This window comes from Peromyscus eremicus, chromosome 11 (genome assembly GCF_949786415.1).
Source record: "Peromyscus eremicus chromosome 11, PerEre_H2_v1, whole genome shotgun sequence".
Classification (NCBI taxonomy): Eukaryota; Metazoa; Chordata; class Mammalia; order Rodentia; family Cricetidae; genus Peromyscus; species Peromyscus eremicus.
Genome location: NC_081427.1, coordinates 59106984 through 59128499, shown reverse-complemented (window position 1 = coordinate 59128499; position 21516 = coordinate 59106984). Strand labels below are relative to the sequence as shown.

Genomic DNA, 21516 nt, shown 5'->3' with positions numbered 1-21516 from the left:
TGATAATCCCTGAACCTTAGGTTGAAGGGAGGCTTCTATTTCTGGGTTTGTTTCTTGTTTGGGGATTTTTTGGTTCATTTGTCTGAGACAAGGTCTCTCTATTATGTAGCCCTGGCTGTCCTGGAATTCACTCTAGACCAGGCTGGCCTCAAACTCACAGAGATCTGCCTGCTTCTAACTCCGAAGTGCTGGGATTAAAGGCGTGCGCCACCACATCCAGCCTTATTTCTGTTTCTCTAATGAGTAGTTTGCTTTTACTATATTGGTCTGGTGGTTTCTGTATACACACACACACACACACACACACACACACACACACAGAGACACATACACACATAGACACACACCCGGACACACAGCATGGGGAGATGGGGATAAGAATACTAGTCTGGGCATGCCATCTGTCATCCTAGCGATCAGGCTGAAGCAGGACACGTGAGCTCCAGGCCTGCCTAGGCTCTGCAGAGAGACCCTGTCTCTAAATAAATAAATAACTATATAAATAAAGTAGCACTGGGCAGCATGAAAGCCATGAAAGTGCTTTTGAAATCCAGCGTGCTCTCCAGGCTCACAACAAGCAGAGTGATGAGCCTTTGTTTCTCCGTGAGCCCGGCTTTCATGAGGTGAGCAGACAAATGTGACAGCGAGGCGGAGATCACAGCTCTCAACAAGCTGTTATTTCTTTTTATTGTTTGGTTCAAAGAATTTCAGAATTGCATTCCAGTTCTTTTCACTTCCTTAGGAAAAATAAACCAAGAAAAAATTAACCAGTATTCTTTCCACATCTCAAATCCCCAATGTTTTTTTCTTAGACGGGTGTCTTAGGATTGACATTGCTGTGGTGAAACACCATAACCAAAAGCAACCTGGGGAGGAAATGGTTTATTGTGGTTTACATATCCAAATCAGAGTCCACTGAGGGAAGCCATGGCAGGCGCTCAAGCCAGATGGGAACCTAGAGGCAGGCCATGGAGGGGTGCAGCTTACTGGCTTGCTCCTCATGGCTTGCTCAGCCTGCTTGCTTACAGAATCCAGGACCACAAGCTCCAGGGGTGTCTCCACCCACAATGGTTCCCTCCACCATCAATCTCTTAAGAAAATGCCCTACAGGCTTGCCTACAGCCTGATCTTATGGAGGGATTTTTTTCAGGTGTGGTTCCCTCCCCTCAGAAGATTTTAGCTTGTCTCAAGTTGACACAAAACTCTAGCCAGAACAAGGAGTAAGTGAATTTTACTTTTTGTTGAGGTTATGGTTAAGTTTTCAGGCAACTTGATTTTTTTTGTCCTCAAAATATTTATTTTTTGACTACTTAATTGCTGTGGTGGTTTGAATGAAAATGGCCCCAAAGGCCCACAGGGAGTGGCACTATTAGGAGGTGTGGAGGAAGTGCGTCACTGTGGAAGCGAGCTTTGAGGTCTCAGATGCTCAAGCTTTGCCCAGTGTAGCAATCTCTTCGTGTTGCCTGCGGATCCAGATGTAGACCTCCCAGCTCCTCCAGCACCATGTCTGCCTGCATGCTGCCATGCTTCCTGCCATGAGGATAACGGACTGAACCTCTGAAACTGTAAGCCAGCCCCAATTAAATGTTTCTGTTTATGAGTTGCCATGGTCATGGTGTCTCTTCACCGCTTTAGAAACACTAAGACAATTGCAATACTTAAATTTCAAGAGGTATTCATCGAAGATACTTGCTGCTACCACTGGGAATGCTCTTACATACCCTTCCCTGAATAGTGCACAGGGACCACAAGGGAGAGAGAGGCTAAGTTTCAACTAGAATCTTAGTTGTACTGAAATTTGATTTTAATATTCAGAGGTTTTTAGCTAAAGTTTTGGATCAAGAAAACTATTTTGTCAGGGAGTGATTTCATTCCATTTTTACTGTAATGGGGAATGCCATCTTACATTCCATCCAGCATGAAGTGGTCCCATAAAACTATGGGACTGCTCCCAAACCCCAAAAGCTGGTCCAGAAAAAGGATTCAAAACTTAGAGACTCTGCCAGCAATCCCCGTTGTAGTGTAGGCAAACAGAACCCGGTACCGCATCCATACGATGGATTCTTACTGAGCAGTTAGAAAGGGGAATGGTGTGTGTGGAGTCCCACGCTGAGTGAAGAAGGAAGGCAAGCCAGCCTCTCTAGTGACCAACAGCAGGGCAGGCGCAGACCACGGAAGAGTGCAGGACTCAGTTGGGAGTGTGGCTCTGTGGTGAAGCGCTGGGTCCATCTCCAGCAAAGAAAAAGGAGGAGGAGGAGCAGCAGAGGAAGGGGAGGACTCTGGTGGAGACACAGAATGCTGTGGATGTTAGGATGGCATTTTGTCAGTGTATACAGCTGTCCAAACTCATCCGTTTGTTTCTTTAGGTGAATGCAGCTTAGTTGTACATTATTTCTCAGGGTGGCGGTGAGGTGTTGTGTAAGCTATTAGAGCTGAGGCCGGGAGCAAAGATAAAATGTACAGGGACTTTTGTGGGGCCCAGATGCCAAAGTGCTGGTGAAGCAACCATTTAGTGTAACCTTGAACAGTCTGGAGACCCCTTGGGTTTCTGGTCATGGCCAACCTACATGACTTTGTAGGAAACCAATGGATTTTATGATTAGGGTAAAATCCCCCCCTCCCCCAGCCAAAGATCTGCCTTGGGAAAAAACTGCCCGAGGCTGGTTCAATGTTTCCCCTTCTTCAAGGCCCTGTGGATCCCAGAGCCAGCTGCCTGGACAGTGAGGAGTGAATGGACAGTGGCAGACAGCCTCTGGTCCTTCTGTCTCCTTTCACGTATGCCCAGTTGGCATCTGTTCACTTCTGTGTAAGGATCCATTCCCCTGTGGCCGTTAGGCAGGAGCCGGAGGCTGAGAGCATTTATTTTATTGACTTCCTGCAGTGGACTGTTTGAGTTGGCATGACTCAAAGAAATGCCGGATGGAAGATCTGAAGGCTTCAGACTGTGCCCAGCCTTCCGTCTCCGAGGGGCACACTGAGGTCCAGAGAGGGAGGTGGCAGGTCTGCACTCAGCCTGAAAAGGTCTAAAGTCACTGCCCTCGAGGAGTGTCCCCAGTGCATTCCGTACACTCCTCATGAATCCGTAAAGTGACCGGCTTCTAGCAGAGACGGGTAGTGCCTTCTCAGCCCTGCCTGCTGTGAGGTAAACACGAGGGGGCAAACCTCAGCCTGGGAATCAATGAGAGACATTTGGACTATTGTAGAACTTGGCAGCGATTAGAAAAGCCCATTGCATGGTGGAAATGGCCGTGTTAAATTTCCATTCATATTTACATGTGCAAAAAATAGAACAAAATGACTTCTTGGGTAGAAACAGTCTCTAGCTGGGAAATATTGCTCCATTGTTAATGCTTTTTCTTCATACATTTTTTTTTTCTTCTTGGTGGCTATTGAAATAAGTATTTTATACCGAGAATTCTCATGCCAGCACATTCTTGAGTGAAGGAGGATCGAATTCTTGCAGTGAATCAGCCACGGCTAGGGAGTAAATTAGGCCTTTGTAATTGCCTGTGACAGCCTGGCAAGCTAGTCAGAGCCGCTACTCTGCCTTCCTCCCCAACACGGCATGGGCTGCCGGGCCCAGGCAGGCTACTCCCTTTGCAGGTCATGCTGTCCTCTCAGGTAACGCTGCAAGGGACATGGGCCTAGGACACAGGCTGGAAGCTGTGCTCTGGCCCTTGGGGTATCTGCACGGCTGGTAACCTGGAGAGTGTTCTTCACTGATTTTTCCAGAAAATCTGCAGTTTAGCTTAGTAATCAGGATGGGAACTTCAGGACGAAGACTTCAAGGAGTGGAAATCAGCCTGCTCTTATGTGAACCAGTAGGGTCCCTGTACTGGTGATGTTAAAACACGCACACAAGTAGTAATAATAATAATAATAATAATAATAATAATAATAATACAGCAAAAAAAACTGCTTAAATAACAGATGCAGAGGGGGAACAGAAACTGTCCCCAGAAAATCCTTCCATGGCCACAGTAGATCTGTGACTATCATGGAGAAACAGGGTACATATCGGGGAAGGTGAGGCATGTTCTTCCACCTCATCTATCCCTTGAATTAAGTGTATTACAATCAAAGGTGTTGGGGCATCGAGTTTTCTTTTTCTTGAGATAGTCTTGCCATGTATCCCAGGCTGGCCTTGAAGCTGAGAGTCTCCTCAGTCCCTTGAGTGCTGAATTACAACTCAGCTGCTGTGGAACAATCATTGCATACTGTAAATATGTCTTAATGTCATTGGTTAATAAAGAGCTGACTGGCCTATAGCTGGGCAGGAGAGATTGGGTGGGAGAGCCAGACTAGGAGGAATGCTGGGAAGGGTGGAGTCTGAGGAGTCCTCAGCCAGACTCAGACACAAAAAATGGGATAGAAGTAAAACCCATATGATAGGACGGAGATTAAAAGATACAGGCTAAGTTGTAAGAACTAGTTAGAAACAAGCCTAAGCTACTAGCCGAGCTTTTAGTCTCTGTGTTGTGAATTGGGAGCTAGCAGGAGGGACAGAAAAATCTACCTACACTGTGCCACTATGCCTGGCTCTCAAGTTTCTTAATTATGAACTAAGAAATGTGAATACAATGGCTATATCCTGTTACTTTGGCTTTTTCTCTTTTCTAGCCACCACACAAGCATACTTTAATGCCTTTTACCTTAAGTATATCCTACCCAATTCTTTATAAAACTTCTTAAAGAACTGTATTCACAGAATATCTTCCTTTACAGATCTTACCGGATTCCACCAACTTCTCAACTAAAACATAGTACCCTGTCCTGTATGGCTCTCCCTAGGGAGCACCTTGAAGTCCTCACTTGCTGGAGTGTTCCTCGGGTAACTTGTTACATAGGAACACAATCCCAACTTGAGTCCCCTTCAAACAGGACAGTAAGCTGCTTGATCATTTTTCCTTGTCATTTTTCTCATCCTCCAGAAAAGAACTAGATGTATCGTGATGGGATTAATCTTCTAATTTTCCATTTCTGCAGCTATTCAGTGTCATGCCTGAATTATTTTTGAGACAGGGTTTCACTGTGTAGCTCTAGCTAGCCTGAACTAGCTACACAGACCAGGCTGGGCTCACGAGATCCACCTGCCTCTGCCTTCCTCTTGCTAGGAATAAAGGTGTGTCCCCATGCCTGGCTCCATGCCTGAATTTGTAATCTTACCTGTCATAGATTTGGTTTCCAGGCATTCATCTTTGCTTTCATTATCATCACAGCACATTGTTTCATGGTGTATTTTATCTTTTTGTTTTCTTTTAAGATACGTGATTTTAATTGCCCTTCCCAGTTTCCTGATTGTGTTTTTTAGTTACTGTCTTCATGCTTTGGTCTCATCCACGGTGTGGAGACTTTCTGACAGTGCCTCTAAGGTTGTGTAGTATGTGGCCGTGGCTGTAGGGTAGGCAGTGGGGTGGGAAGCCAGCCCTGTCTTTTGACCAACATCCCTCCACAGACAGCGGCCCATAGTCTTTGGAGCTGTTTGTACAGGATGACTCCTAAGGCCCACTAGATGGTATATGAATGTCTACGCTCAATTCTTTCTACAGAGTCAGAGTTATGGGTCTTTTATTAACTTAAAATGTGACTCTGGGGCTGGAGAGATGGCTCAGGGGTTAAGAGCACTGCCTGCTCTTCCAGAGGTCCTGAGTTCAACTCCCAGCAACCACATAGTGGCTCACAACCATCTCTAGTGGGATCTGATGCCCTCTTCTGGCATAAAGTTGTACATGCAGATAAAGCACTCATATACATAAATAAATAATACAAATCTTTAAAGAAAAAAAAAAAAGAAAAAATGTGACTCACTGAAGTGTTTATTCTGTGACGAGAACATGTCTGTGTGAATTCTCAGTGTTAAGGAAATCAACATTAAGTGTTGCTGCAGTCACAGGGCATCTTTCTAGTCTTGGTTGTTTTTGTTTCTAAACTGTCTTCCAGGTAATGTCAAGCAATCCTCATGTGTGTGCCAAGACTCTATTATGGTTTTCAGGTTTCTCAAACCATGCCACAGCCGTGAGACAGATATATCCTTGTTGCCTCTGGTTACACCTCTGAGCTGCAGGACCAGGCCCCAGGAGTCCTCACTCCTTAAGCAGGTTTTGTTCTTAAAAAATCTCACCTACACTGGGAAGCAGTGGCGCATGCCTTTAATCCCAGCACTGAGGAGGCAGAGCCTGGAGGATCTCTGTGAGTTCGAGGTCAGCCTGGTCTACAGAACAAAATCCAGGACAGGCACCAAAACTACACAGAGAAACCTTGTCTCAAAAAAACAAAAACAAAAACACAACAACAAAAAACCAAAAAACCAAACAAAAATAAAAACAAAACCAAACTCACCTACATGACTTCAAATATACGTATTAAAACCAAACCAAACCCACAGCAGGAGTCTGGCCCTCCAGAGAGCCAGCAGAACACAGAAGCCGGTTTCAGAAGTCTGCACCGCCCGTGTGCCAGCGCCCTGAATGTGGCTCTGGCTCGTGCCAGCTAATGAAAAACTGAAGCAGCAGCTACAGGCCTCCGCGTTTTGAGCTCACGTTATTTTGTAGGAAAAGGGGGGGGGACCGAATTCTAGAGCAATTTCTAGAATTCTAAGAGAACATTTTTAAAAGTCACGACATGTAATATTTTTAAAATGCATAGACCTCATAATCAAACAGGTTACTGAACCCTTATCAAACCACCATCTGAGGCATTGACGACCTGACATTCCACAGCCGGCCTGGGACTGCTCACCTCCTAGTGCTTTGCTCTGAAGGTGAGCACAACCGTGGTGTTTATGGTGGCCACTTTCTTCTCCCGATAACTTTACTGTCTGAATAACACCCAGCACTAGTTTAGTTTTGCCTGTTTTTACTTCATGACTGGAATCTACATAGACCTTTGTCTTGCTCTCTAGTGAGATTCCTCAAGTTGAAGTTGCTGTCCTAAGCTGCAGACCTCCTCTTGCTTCTCCCCACTGGGTGCATTTACATTCTAGGGATATTATTTGTTCACCTGTTGCTAGGTCACTGGGTTATCTTTAGTTGTTGGCTATTACAGATTGCTACCACAAGCACTCGTCTGCTGATCTGGCTGTAGACACTCCACTACATAAAACAGTTAGTTGTGTGTCAAGAGCATTGTGGCCAGTCTTTGTGGATACCCAGTAATTTTCCATTGTTCATGCCCATTTACAGCACCATCAGCAGGGTAGAACTGTTTTCCAAGTCCTTGTCTACACTTGGAATTGCCAGTCTAAAGCGTAACAATTCAGTGTGAACTCAGTACTAACAAGGCCAACTGATAGCCGGGCCGTGGTGGCACAAACTTTTAATCCCAGCACTCGGGAGGCAGGCGGATCTTCGTGAGTTCGAGGCCAGCCTGGGCTACACAGTGAGTTCCAGGAAAGGCGCAAAGCTACACAGAGAAGCCGTCTCAAAAAAAACAAAACAAAACAAAACAAAAAAACAAAACAAAACAAAAAACCCCAAAACTGCTTTCCTGTAGCTGCACTAGCATTTGGATTTCTTTAGTTGTCTATTTTTCTTTTGTACTGTTTCCTCCCACTTCTCGACTGACACTTTTAAGGTGTTTAACTCTTTACCTCCTATACTTGGTGGTACTGAAACGTTTGGTTTAACAGAACTGTTAACTGTGGTCCTTTAGGTACTTCTGAATTCTGCACACATCTCCCAGTCAAGCGTCCTTGTTGCCCATCTTCCCTCACGTTCTGGCCTCGCTCTCACAGCAGCAGCTCAGCCGCAACAGTGACGGTGTCCTCGTCATCTCAAAGTTGTCTCCACGGCTTCACACAGCGGCTCTGCATTTTTCGCAGGCCGTGCCCCCGGCAGGAGACCCGTGTCACTAGTTCTCGTCCACTGGGCACAACGGCCTGGCTCATCTGAGCTAGTGCAGGGACACCTGATGAGACACTGCTGGGTTTGACTCCGTCACACGGGCAGAGACTTGAAAAAAGGCCACCGTCCTTAGGTAACACCATGGTGGGGACTTGACCGATGCTACCTTGGTTTGCCAGGGCTGCTGGATTCGGCTGCCACAGGCTTGTGGCTTCACATCCCACAGTTCTGAAAGTGCAAGATCAGGGTGTCTGCGGGACTGGCTCCTCGTGAAGGCAGCAAGGGAAGGATTTATACTGAGCCTGTTGGTGTGTAAACAGCTTTGTCTTCCTTTATACCACTTGCCTTGTGACCAGTCACTGGTAATACTAGGTAAGGGCTCCGTCCAATGGCCTCGCTTTACCTAAGATCTCTGTGCACTCCACGGAAAAGCCAGACATGGCAGCATGAGTCTGTAACGTCAGCACTCGTGAGACAGAGGAGGAAAAGCAAGTTCCTTAAACCCAAGCTAGGCTAGCGACACTTTCCCTTTAAATAAAAACCTCTAAGTGAGAACACGTGCTCAGATACAAGGCTTTAGGACATGAATATATGAGACACACGACGTTGGTCACACCGTGGGGGAGAGGGGAGAGGCATGGACAGTGCTGGAAGAGCAGCTCTGCACAGAGGGAGCTCAGGAAGCAGAGGAGTAGATGGCAAAGACTAAGCCAGTCTCTGGAGTCCACAGAAATCCTACTGTCCTTTAGTCAAGGGCACGCAGGGGAGCAGCTCGGCTCTACCACTGCGCAGAGGCAAGGCCGGCAGTGGGAAGACCATGTGGACGCCGATGCCCAAGAACAGTAGGAACACAGGAGTTAAGATTTTTGGCTCAAAGTTTAATGTTCACAAGGCTGGTGTGGGCTGGGCAGTGGGAGGGCCTGCATCCAGGTGTTTCCAAAGCTTAGTCAGGCAGTCAAGAGAACCTTCCAGGTGCCAGGCACAGCACAGCACAGCACAGCACAGCATGGCTGCCTCTTCTGATAGTTTTAGGGAGCTGCAGTTATACCCAGGCTCAACGGTTATAAAGCTGAACCCTGTGTGTGACAGAAGCTAACCTGTGTCTGAAGAGTCACAGCCTGGCCTGGGGGAGAGCAGATAATGAAGAGAGGAATGTGAATGGCTGGGAAACCTGGTCTATCACAGGTTTGGATCTTTGTTCCAGCGTGAGGAGATCCATTTATGGGGAACTGCCACCAACTGGACAAGCCTGACCCCAGAAACCACAGCAGGGCTGTACCCCAGGCAGCTTGACTCCTATCTGCTGCCTAAGACTCCTACTCCAAATTCTGACAGAAGCTGGCATTCGATTACACAAACCATCTGTTGCCAGTCCACCATCCATGCCCTGGGGGATGAGTAGCTTTTCACCTGTTCATGCTATTAAACTATGCTGACAGAAACTGGCCAGTGTCTGCTGGCCTCTAGTAATTTCCAAGTCAGAAGCCAATCTCTCTCAATTTAGATGATCGTGAACAACTCCTGAAACGAAGACATTTAAAGATCTCCAAGTTTTGGAAAACATGTTCCAGTTTTGTACATATGTGTACAAACAGCACATAGAACAAACAGCTCAAGAAAAGCTATCGTGAAAACACCTCACAACAGCATTCAGGGAAACAGCAAGTCGGCCGTGGATAGCCCGTGTATCAGGTTCTATGTAACTGGGATGGTTAATCTTGAATCATCAACTTTAATGGACTGAGAATCGCCATGGAAACCCAGCACTGGAACTATCTATGAGGGTGTTTTCAACGTGAATGTGGGCACACCATCCCCGGCTTACCTGGACTGAATGAAAAGGAGGAAGCAAGCTGAACACACGGATTCCCCGTTTCCCCGCCATGCTGTCAGGCATAAAGTATCAGTCACAGCAGGAAGTAACTAATACAGCAAATACTACTAAAAATGTGCAATATTGGTGTACTCCTTTTTGAAATGAAAATAACGTCAACGTATTTAAACAAACAAAATCAAGTTAATTCAAATAAATATCCTTTATTAAAGAAAAAAAGAATATTGTTAAGCACCAAAACTGTGTGTTGTTACATTGCATGTACAATAAGAGAAAGGTGAGTGCAGTATTGGGTGAGCAGGTACTTAGCTCTGAAGTTAGGAGTGTGAAATGTCAAAAAGAAAAAGAGCAACGCAACCATTACGATGCAGAAAGGCTGCACTAAAGAGCGAGAGGCAAGAGTCCAAACAGTATTGGAGATCTCATAGTATTGCTATAAATGCCTGCTTAGTATTTCTTTGTATCTTTAATACTTTAGAATGTTAACTGAGCATAGTTAAGTATATAAATTTGCAAGAGATGGCGTTTACAGTGCGCTGCAGACAGTCCACTTCACGGAATGGTGGAAAAGCCATCCTGGAAAGCCAAGCAGTCGCTAGTGTTTACTTCTGCCTTTGTAACACTGCACAAAGCTAAGAGTGCTGAGTCAGTCTGCCACTGTAATTTTCCTTTACCCAAAACAGGTAAAAAGAAAAGTGTCAGTTTCTTCAGCCCCAGTGGGCTTGACTCATGCAAAGTGATCTGCAGCCTTCCGTTTCTCAATAAACTACATATTAGGGTTTCACACTTGGCAATGCATACAGTACAGAGAGCGATTCAACAAGGCAGTGGGGACTGTGTCAAAGACATTATATGTCACTGTTAAGGGATGCACTGTCCAACCTTTGTAACATCACATAGATGAGGGGAAATCACAAGAAAGGGAATGAATGTCACTGGTAACTGCAAAGACTTTGGAGTAAAGACAATGGACATTGCATGAGAAACCTAAAACAGCGCATTACACCCTTTGATAGTTAACTATACAACATGCAAGTAAAAATGTTTTCTCCTGTTAAAACTCAACACACACACACACCTTTGCTTTTCAATTTCTCAGGGTCTTTCCTACATACTTTCAATGCCCCAAACTGAGCCACTGAATCTACAAAAACAAACACATAAGAAACGAAATGTTCCCTTCCTCTCAAAACAAATGATTGCTTTCAAGTCAGTGTGAAACAGCATCCATGAACACTTATCATGTCAACCTCAGAGGTATTTTCTGTACACACACCTTGTAGTAACCCAATAAATGTGCTTGGAAGAGATGGGACATACCTAAATTTGGAATTCAGTCATACAAATACCAAGTTGTGTGTTCACTGTGGGCAAAATGAAAATTTAAAATAAGAGCATCTTTAACATAACTCAAGGGACATTTAAGACTGACACACACACTCTCTCTCTCTCTCTCTCTCTCTCTCTCTCTGGGTCAGGACAGCCTCCCACTTTTAGAAGCTTCTGTTTAAATACATGACAATGACATAAACTCATTTTGTATGAAAACTTTTTAAGTTACATTATATTTATAGAATAAAAATGCCATTGCTTCACTTTACAAAGCAATTAGGCAGAATTTTCATGTGCTTTAACAAAAAAGGAAAGTTCAGACGTGCCTACTGATGTGCTCAGTAGCAAGACATAAATGCTGTGTGCTCACCAGTAAGGTGCCTCCACTTTCTCACCTCTCCTCCATCTATAATGTCTTGATGGTTACTGGCATCACCAAGCACAAGTAAAATGTTCAATCTGCACATTTAGCTTTACATAATCATTTATATTCAGTGCAAAAACGAGGAAAAATTCAAGGTCTCTGCTTCCTGTCAAACGGCTGTCTTAAGCTGTCTGCATCTGTCTCAAATGTTCTGCAGTTGTCCAGAATTCTTTAGTTATTGTTTCACCTGGTAAAAATATAACCTCAAAACTCCCTGATAGGTCCACTAAAGACCCAAAGTCACTGCGCAGCTTGGTTTCTGGTGATGGGCGTATGACAAAGCTATGTAAAAAGCACTGATTTAAATAAATACCAATAAACCCTGTGAATGAGTTTCAAACACAAGTCTCCAGGAAAAGAGAGAATGCAACTGCATCCCTGTGTGTCCCTGTGCGACAAGGATGCTGCCTAGGAGGCTGCATCCCACTGGGCTTTAAAGTCTTAGTGTGGTGTCTATGATACACTGTGCAACTGAGCACATTCTAGGACATACCGTGGCGCCACGTACTGTTCTACATTCAGATTTGTAGAAAAGAACCCTCCCAACACACACATTGTAGACTCAACGAAGTGTTCATTATAGGAAAGTATCTTTTTAAAAATGAGATTTGCATCATGTGTTGTGGTGCACACCTTTAGTCCCAGCACTCGAGGCAGAGACAGGTGGATCCCTGAGTTCAAAGCCAGCCTGGTTCTACAGAGCGAGTTCCAGGACAGCCAGGGCTACACAGAGAAACCCTGTCTCAGGGAAAAAAAAAAAAAAAAAAAAAAAAAGTTTAAGTGCACAATGAACCCCTAGGAATGATTGTTTTTATGAACTCCATCCCCCTATAAAGCACTCTTTAAATAAGGTCATTGCTTATCCCCTAAAAGTCCTCATTCTCTAGCAATCTCTTACTGCTAAAAAACAATTAGGACTTTAAATCATCAGAGATACCGTTTTCAATACATACTACACTGGCTATTATACACAATTTTGGTTGTATTAGGGGAATATTTGAAACTGACGTTCAAGTATGAACAATAACACTAGGCTAAGCATCCCCAAGTCATCGACTAGTTTCCTGTCTTCAGTCTACTGTATCTGGGAACAGCACAAACAAGCAGGGTCTGTGGATATAGACTGACCCAGCAGAAGCCTAACTGTCTAAGCAGACTGGGAATCCATAGGAATGTGCTGTGAAGGCCAGAGCTCATCACATCTGGTCTGCTGACATCATCCAAAACCAAGCCAAAGAAAGGCCCTTGTTTTAATAAGTGCCTAGGAAACTAAGATAGAGGAGGGGGAGAAAAACCCACCATCCCTAGTATCATTTTTCTGGGGCTCTAAATCCACTTTAAATTAATGCGGCTCCATCTAATGATTTGTTGAACACCTATACACTATTTTAATTGTATTGTTGTGAATAACTCCAATGGTGTGTTATTTTATCAGTAAGAAATCTTCTCTTGGGGGCTAGGAAGCGGCGCTACAGAAGGACACAAGGTGACCCCTCAGCCACACCCCAGGACAGGAACTAGAGTCCTGAGGGGACCAGCATGTTGGGCGAAAAATCATTTGCTTGAAAATGGGTTGAAGGCTCCCTGCTGTAGTCGTGGATTGTTGAGAAAGAGGCACTCCTCAAGAGCTGTGACAGGATGTGCTTAGAGCTGCTCTTGATCTCACGCATTCCCCACCTAAAAGGCCAGGAGTTCGGTGCCAAGACTGATTACAACCCAGCGGTTATTGTTACTTTAACGTTATAGTCCACATTTTCCTAAAATTAAAAAAAAAGGGGGGGGCGCCAAAGAGCTAGCTCAGGGATTAAGAGCATGCACTGCTCCTTCAGAAGATCCAAGTTTGATTCCCAGCAACCACGTGAGGGGTCTGTAAATCTAGCTCCTGGCAAGAGCCTCTGTGAACATACATAATTTAATTTAAAAAATGAATCTTTAAAAACAGGAAAAAATGGAGCCAACTGTCTTGGCACCCAGCTGTAATCCCAGCACTGGAGAGGCAGAGGCAGGTAGATGCTGCAAATCCAGTCTGCATGGGGAGTTCCAGGCCAATCAGGGCTACACAGCAAAACCTGGTCTCAAAAGTAAATAAAACAACTGGATATATAAAATACCGATGTATGGATCTTTAATATTAGAAGTGTATAAATGATGGATGACTTCTAGGAAGTTTGAAAACTTTGCAATTTTTCAAACATTTTATTTTAAATATTTTATCTAGCCAATAACTCTGGGCTAAACACATTCTGACACTTTACTGTGGGTCTAAAGGACCCACATATCATCCTGGGGTGAGGTCTATGTATCAGCTGTTTTCATTGTTCTGGACAAGATGTACGACTGTGTTAGGACGAAATCCAGTATCTAAATAAATGCTACAGAAACTCCCAGTCTCATCAACAAACATGCTATGAATATTTAAGTGCAAAGATTTGGTTTACTTTAACCTGTTACCAGAATTTTTTTCCATAATTAAAGAAAAATATCTCTTAAAAATGACAAAAAGGCAAGCCGTGTTTCTAGAGGAAACCATTGGTGGACACTGAGGTGCTCTCTCTTCAAGGTGGTTTCTGGGCTAAGCTGGGGAAGAACTTTCTAGGAATGAAGTTCTTTTTGGTATTTTAATCCCTCCATAAGGCCAAGATCTGTCTTCATCATTAGCACACACTAGAGTGTGCTGTAAACTGGGTCCAGCATATCTCCCTTCATGCGTGTCCACATAATCCCACTGACAATCCACGCCAGCTCCATTCATAAATGGACCCTTTAAGACACAGCTAAGTCAGCACTAGAACTACGCATGTGCGTAGCATAAGCAAACAGGGAAATGCTAGCTGGAGGATTTTGGGATTGGCTACCTTCTGGACCTTTCCTGAACACATGCTCTTCACCATGGAGCATAACATAAAAACTTAAAACTGGTGCATGATACAAAGAGTTGTAATCTGTATCCCTACTGTTGAATCCTGATTTTTGATTCTCAATAGGAAAGTCATGAGTTACAGTAATCAAGCAGTAGTTCAAACAAAAAGACTAAAAATAATTTGAAACATTATCAAATTACGAAGCACTGCTTCTCATAAACAGTGTGCACATAAAATTCAAACTATTCTAAATTCAGAAATATGAAATGCTATTTTAAAAGCATGGAAATTTTAACTTCAAACTCTTACAAAATGTAAGACTGTGGCCTCTTAAAAATATGCCTTGTTAAATGTGCCATGTTTTGGTGCACACATTAATAGGTAATCTCCATTGGCTTCTCAGACACTGAATACCTCCTCTGGAGATGAAAAATGTGGAAATTGTAAGTGCATTCCATGTTGTTGTCTTGTAATTCCTGACTGTAACTACCATGATGAATGTCTTTTTTAGCATGTCACTCTATTTCTAGAAGCTGATGTGGAATGTGCTTCAGCAAATATCTTCTCAGTTGACTGAAAGATGAATCCCAAAGCAGCTCACACAGAAGAACTCTGCCAACCCAGTGTTCTTCTGATCACAGTGACCCTAGTGTAACTGGCCACTATGAGCTTATGATGGGTGGATGGGAAGAGAAGGTGTGTAAGAAACAGCCGTCTCCAGGAGGCCTTCTTAGGGCAGTCAGGAACATTGCACATATAAAACTGACGTCACCACTACCAGTGAGAGTGACTGAACAGTAATATCCTCCAATTGTGCTTCCTTTTTTTCATACCACTTTGCCAATATACTCGGAATCTAATGGAATCCAATTATGGGAACAAGAGCTTAAACTTTTTCCCAAAAGAATCAGAGCCAGTCTTCATCCATGGGTTTTTTCTTCTTTCTGTTAAGTCACCTGTTTGTAAACAAAATACCACAATGTGTTAGAACAAAATGCCTATTACAGGTAAGGTAGATATTTGTTCCCTCATACCTTTTGAAATATCTGCAATGAATACTTTTTTCTTTTAATAGTCACCTATACAGTAATGGTACAAGATTTCCTTCAAAAAAAGTCTATGATTTTTTTTTAATTAGTTTTTTTAGTTTGTGTGAGTGTTTGACCAGGAATGTATATGCACCATGTGCCTGCAGTGCCTATGAAGGCCAGAAGAGGGTGTCAGATCCCCTGTGAACGCTACCATGCAGATACTGGGACTTGTCCACAGGCCTCTGGAAGAGTGGCCAGTGCTCTTAACCGCTGAGCCATCCTTTCCATTTAATACAAATGTTGATCGCTATGGAGAGTGTTAGGTTCATGCTGTGGACATCGCTCTGTATGCTGTGAATGTGTTGCTCTGATTGATTGATAAATAAAACGCTGACTGGCCAGTAGCCAGGCAGGAAGTATAGTATAGGCAGAATAAGCAGAGAGGAGAATTCTGGGAACAGGAAGGCGGAGTCAGTCAGGAGTTGCCAGCCAGACACAAAAGAAGCAAGATATGAAAATACCGGTAAGCCACAAGCCACGTGCCAACCTATAGATTAATAGAAATGGGTTAATTTAAGATATAAGAACTAGATAGCAAGAAGCCTGCCACAGCCATACAGTTTATAAGTAATATAAGTCTCTGTGTGTTTACTTGGGTCTGAGTGGCTGCAGGCCCCGGTGGGCTCCAGCTACAGGTTCATTTTAATTTCTATTACTCTTAGGCTAATACTTTATGTCTAAGTGTGTATTATGTTTTACAAACCGCCAACACAATAAGACCTATTATATGATTGTCTTTAAACAACAAAGAGACAGACTGTCTTTATTGACCCTTTAGGAGAAGGATAAAAACCATTCTTTAAACATACATGAACAAAAAGCACCATGCTTCTGTTCTGTTTTCTCTATTTCAATGAAGCTACACATGGTACTGAGTACTTGAAATACAGCTAGTGTGACTGAGAAAATATCTTTTCTAGTTTTTAGATTAAAAAACTCAAAATAGTTTTCCAATAAGCACATTTTTGTTTTGATAGGATATTTCACTGAGATGTGCTATTAGGAAATACAACATAAAGACTGAATCAAAGCCTGCGTTTTAAACCCTTAGTACCTAGAAAGGCTGAGTGCACAGCAGTAAACTATTTCACAATTTTATGGCATCTACATATTGAAGGGTACCATTTTGGCCCTCTGTCATATAAAAATTAGTGAAATCAATTTCACATATTCCTTTTTACCTATGAAACAGGACCACCATCAGTTTTCTTTCTTTTCTTTTCTTTTGATTTTTTCCAGACAGGGTTTCTCTGTGAAGCAGTCTTGGCTGTCCTGGAACTCGCTCTGTAGACCAGGCTGTTCTCGAACCCACAGAGATCCATCTGCCTCTGCCTCCCAAGTGCTGGGATTAAAGGTGTGCGCCACCACCGCAGTTTTCTTAGAAAGACATTTGTGCCTCACGTTCTCTTTCCATTGTTATACTGACAAATTTGAGAAAGATATAGTTTTCTCGTGTTTAGAAAGCTCCTTAGGGACACCGTTAGCCACAGCTATCTCCAGAGTCTCACAGGAAGAGGATGCAGAGCACACAGCATGCATCTTTTCAACTCTGACGGTCCAGGTCATACATCTGCTGAGTGTTTCCTGGTCTCTTTCAACACTGTCAGAATTGTCAGCCCCTCATACTCCATCAGTACCCAGACATAGCCATCACACTTCAGCTGGGTTACACAGAATGATGCTGCCTGTCTTATGTTTCAGGCAAGACCCAGTGAGATGGAGAAGACAGCATGGAAATGCTGACCTGAGCAGCTGTAGTCAAAGAACTAAGCAGGAGAGGGGCAGCGATTGGGTGAGATACAGGGTTAAGTGGCAGGAGAAGCTACAAGCAGACAGGTGTGGTGATGCACACCTTTAGTCCCCAGGAGAGGCAGGCGGGTGTCTGTGAGTTCAAGGACAGCCTGGGCTACAGAGTGAGTTCCAGGACAGGCTCCAAAGATAACAAGAGAAACGCTGTCTCAAAAACAAGCAACAACGAGAGCGCCAAGCTATGAGCAGGAGACAGCACTGCGGGCCAGGGCCGGTAAAGAGGGGGGTGATCTGCAAGTGTCCGTCTACTGTGGAGAAGATCCTCGGGAGACAGCTCGAGTCTCTGAGCATTAGCCCATAGTTAGAAGTCCTGACACTTCTCCTCCTCCTCTACATTTCTCAGAGGAAAATAAATGCCAGTGTTTTCCTCTCTAGTAAGCAAGATGACTGAGACCAGCAATGGAGGAAAGCGCCGGTCAGTCACCAGTGGCCGAGTCAAGGGAGAGACACACACCGCACATCACAGAGAGTGTCACTGAAAGCCTTGCTCGAGACAGACGCTGATGGAAAGAGGTACCTGACAACATTTCCTCATGTCCTAGGCCCAAAGGGAAAAGGGCCAAGTGCTTTTAGTAGTAATGCTGTATTTGACTAGTTCACATTTACTGTGCCAAGTCTTCAAAATCCATGCGGACTTGTGTATACACTAAATATCCACTTAGATTCGGAGTCAAAGACAGGAATCCACACTCTTTAGTAAGTCCCTTCAGCTATTCTTAAGATTATACATGATCAGGGATCACTGTACACCCTCCCACCCAAAGATAATTATCTTGGATATATCCCTGCTAGAAAAATAATTTAAAAATAAGCTATCTTCCTACCCCCTGGAGATGGGGTCTCTCTGTAGTCTTGGCTGTCCTAAAGAGCACTCCGTAGATTAGGTTGGACTGAACTCACAGAGATCCTCCTGCCTCTGCCTCTGAGTGCTGGGATTAAAGATGGGCGCCACCAAGGCCGGCTGTGAAAACTAAGCTACCTTGTATATACCCCACTAGAAACAGTGCTCCCTCTTTGGGGTTGGCTTCACTATTTTTGTTCTGAGATGGAGTTTTGCTATGTAATCAAAGCTGGCCTCAAAGTCATGATCCTCCTGCCTCCACCTCCTGAACACTGCCTGGGTAGTGCAGAACTGCACAGCTAGTCTGGTCTTCCTGTTTGGCTCAATACTATGGAGCCTATGAGAGAGCAGAACACGTCACATGCTCTGCACATTTTGCACACGTTATCTTATTTCAGCTGAAACCACTGCCAATCCTTTCACTACGCAGCTCACAGCATATGCCATAATCGCTTGCTTTACTCTTTTAACGTAGTGCCATTTGTACATTGAAAAGCAGCAGAGGGCTTGGTGGCCCAGCACTCGGGGAGACAGAGAGCAAGTGGGAAGAAGGGAGGCAAAGACTAGCCTGATCTATATATCCAGGGCCAGACTAGCCTCAGCCACATGCTGAGACCCCATCTTAAAAAAAGAAGAGAGAGATGCAGCAGACTGCAAGTGTTAGAATGCATATGTGTAACCAAACAATCTTACTGTGCAGGGGACTCAAGATGTTTGTACTTGTGTTTATAAACGTAGCTATAATGTTTATTATAGACAACAAAGGAACAGTAGTATGACTGCAAAGTTTTAAGTATTTATAAAGCTATGTATACAGCCAGCTAAGTAAGGATCAAAATTCAATATGCCTAATTTAAGTAGTTCAGTTAAAAAGACTTCTGTCAAGATTAAAAATAAGACTGTCTCTTTACTTGGAATAAAACTATACTGTAGGTATTTTTAATGAGTGAGATAGAAAAAAAAAAAAACATTTACATGGCCATTGCCTTTTAAAGGTGCTTTCTGGGGCTGGAGAAATGGTTTAATGATTAAGAGCTCTTGGTACTCTGCAAGAGGACCTGAAATGGGTTCCTAGCACATCACGGGGCTCACAACTGCCTATAACTTGTAACTCCATTTCCAAGGGGATCCAATGCTCTTTTCTGGTCTCTGTGGGTATTGCAAACATGTACACAAACTCCATGCAGACACACATACAATTAAAAACAGAAATAAAAATAAAGCATTCCTGGCCAGGTATGATGTATACCATGATAGCAAGAGAATCACAAAGAGTTCCAGAAGAGCCTGGACACAGACAGACCCACCTTAAAAGGTGCATACAGGAAAGAAAACTACTGCAACAATGATAGAAACCAATACAGAATGTGGCCTCTGGAAACATACCCACCTCATTCGTCACGAACAAGAAGGACTGCTGTATAAAGGGACAGGATTTAAAAAAAAAAAAAAAAAAAATAGGCCCTGAGAAAATCAAATATCCAGGTGGAAATAAGAGAATGTTTTTGAGTTAAAACCTGGAATTCACATATCTAATATCCACACTATAAATATAATGAACAGGCCACAGACTTGACAAAACATGCTGGAGCTCCCCAGCTGACCGACGTAAAAGCTGGATCACTGGTTCATGCTGCTAAAGATAGCAGGTCATTTACCTGCTAGTTCTCCCAGTCTGTGCAAGGTAAAGCCTCCTCCTCATCCTCCGACTCGGGGGACGCTTCTTTAATTCTTCTGAGAGCTTCATGGATGCTCCGAGTCAAAGGGTCTGTATCAGGCAGAAGTGTGAAGGATTCTCTCAAAACTTCCTTCTGAACCTTCTTCAATTTCACCCCTTTCCTTATCTGCGCCAAGATATTGTTACTATCATCTTCATCAGGAAAAGGAGGCAGAGTCCGCTGTTCAACCTTTTTCAGATGGAAACTACCACGCTTCAAGGATGCTAACACTTCATCCATGGGGGAACTCACTTTGGAAAACAAAATAAACAATCAGAGTTAGGATAACTGTATTTAAAGTCAAACTCTGTGACCTCCCCCAATACAAGCTGGATACAATAGGTGAGATTCTCAAAGGACCCCATATTGCACAACCACCACCAACCCAAAGTAAGACAGTGACTGGTTACATTTTTTTAATTAATTAATTAATTGATTGATTTGTTTTTGAGACAGGGTTTCTCTGTGTGCAGTTCTGGCTGTCCTAAAATTTGCTCTGTAGACCAGGCTAGCCTTGAACTCATTGAGATCCACTGCCTCCGCCTCCTGAGTGCTGGAATTAAAGGTGTGTGCCACCATGGCCAAGCTTTTTTTTTTTTAAATAGGAGCTGGAAGATGAGATCTGAGTTCAAATTCCCAACACCCATATAAAAGCTGGACACAGTGGTGCATACCTATAAATCCAGTACTTGGGAGGTACATGTGACAGGTGGAGCCTGGTGGGGTTTAAGTGGAGTTCCTGGCTAGCTAGTCAAGCTGAAACAGTGAGCTCCAGGTTCAGGGAGAGACCCTGTCTCAGAAAGTAAAGCAGTGAGCAGTTGAGGAAGACCCTCAAATTGACCCTGGCTCAACATGAAAAACTGAGTGCATATACACCACACACACACACACACACACACACACACACACACACAATTTAATGTTGGTTCACGGTCACTGTGCTTTTTCATTTAGTTATTTCACATATGAAATTCTATTCAGATTGTGGTATGAAATAACTTACAGAATATTCTCAGATTAATATATAATATGCAAGATGCTCAGTATTATTTGCCCCATGCAAACTAAAAGCCCCTCAAAGGTAAGGAAAATGCTATTTTTAGAAGTAACTGTATTGAGGCATAGTGGACACGTGATAAATTGCACATAACTTCCTGCTCTTCTTTGTCTTTTTATGTGAAGAATTCTATTAAGTCTTCAATACTAAACTGTGACCTATATGATCTTGTTAATGGTTTCCCACCCTTTCTTACAATGATATCCTCATCAGCAGCAGTATATGAGCTCCACCATCACCATCATCGTCATCATCATCATCATTAGCATATGAGCTCCACCACTATCACCATCATCATCATCATCATCATCATCATCATCATCGTCCTCATCATCAATAGCATATGAGCTCCACCACTATCACCATCATCGTCATCAATGGCATTATGAGCTCCATCACTATCACCATCACCCTCATCATCAATAGCATATGAGCTCCATCACTATCACCATCATCACCATCATCATCATCAATAGCATATGAGCTCCATCACTATCACCATCATCAATAGCATATGAGCTCCATCACTATCACCATCATCACCATCATCAGCATATGAGCTCCATCACTATCACCATCATCATCAATGGCATATGAGCTCCATCACTATCACCATCATCATCAATGGCATATGAGCTCCATCACTATCACCATCATCATCAGTGGCATATGAGCTCCATCACTATTACCATCATCATCAATGGCATA

General features: G+C 43.6%; 1 protein-coding gene across 1 annotated transcript in view; it reads right to left on the bottom strand.

The window, feature by feature from the left end:
• Positions 1-12186: 12186 nt before the first annotated feature.
• Positions 12187-21516, bottom strand: part of Jmy (junction mediating and regulatory protein, p53 cofactor) — a 72566-nt gene continuing 63236 nt past the window's right edge. Inside the window, exons 10-11 of the mRNA XM_059276373.1 lie at positions 19692-20002; positions 12187-15248 (exon numbers count right to left, since the gene is read on the bottom strand). Of these exons, the coding sequence (XP_059132356.1) occupies positions 19695-20002 (308 nt within the window). The 3' untranslated portion in view covers positions 12187-15248; positions 19692-19694. The remainder of the gene's footprint in view (positions 15249-19691; positions 20003-21516) is intronic.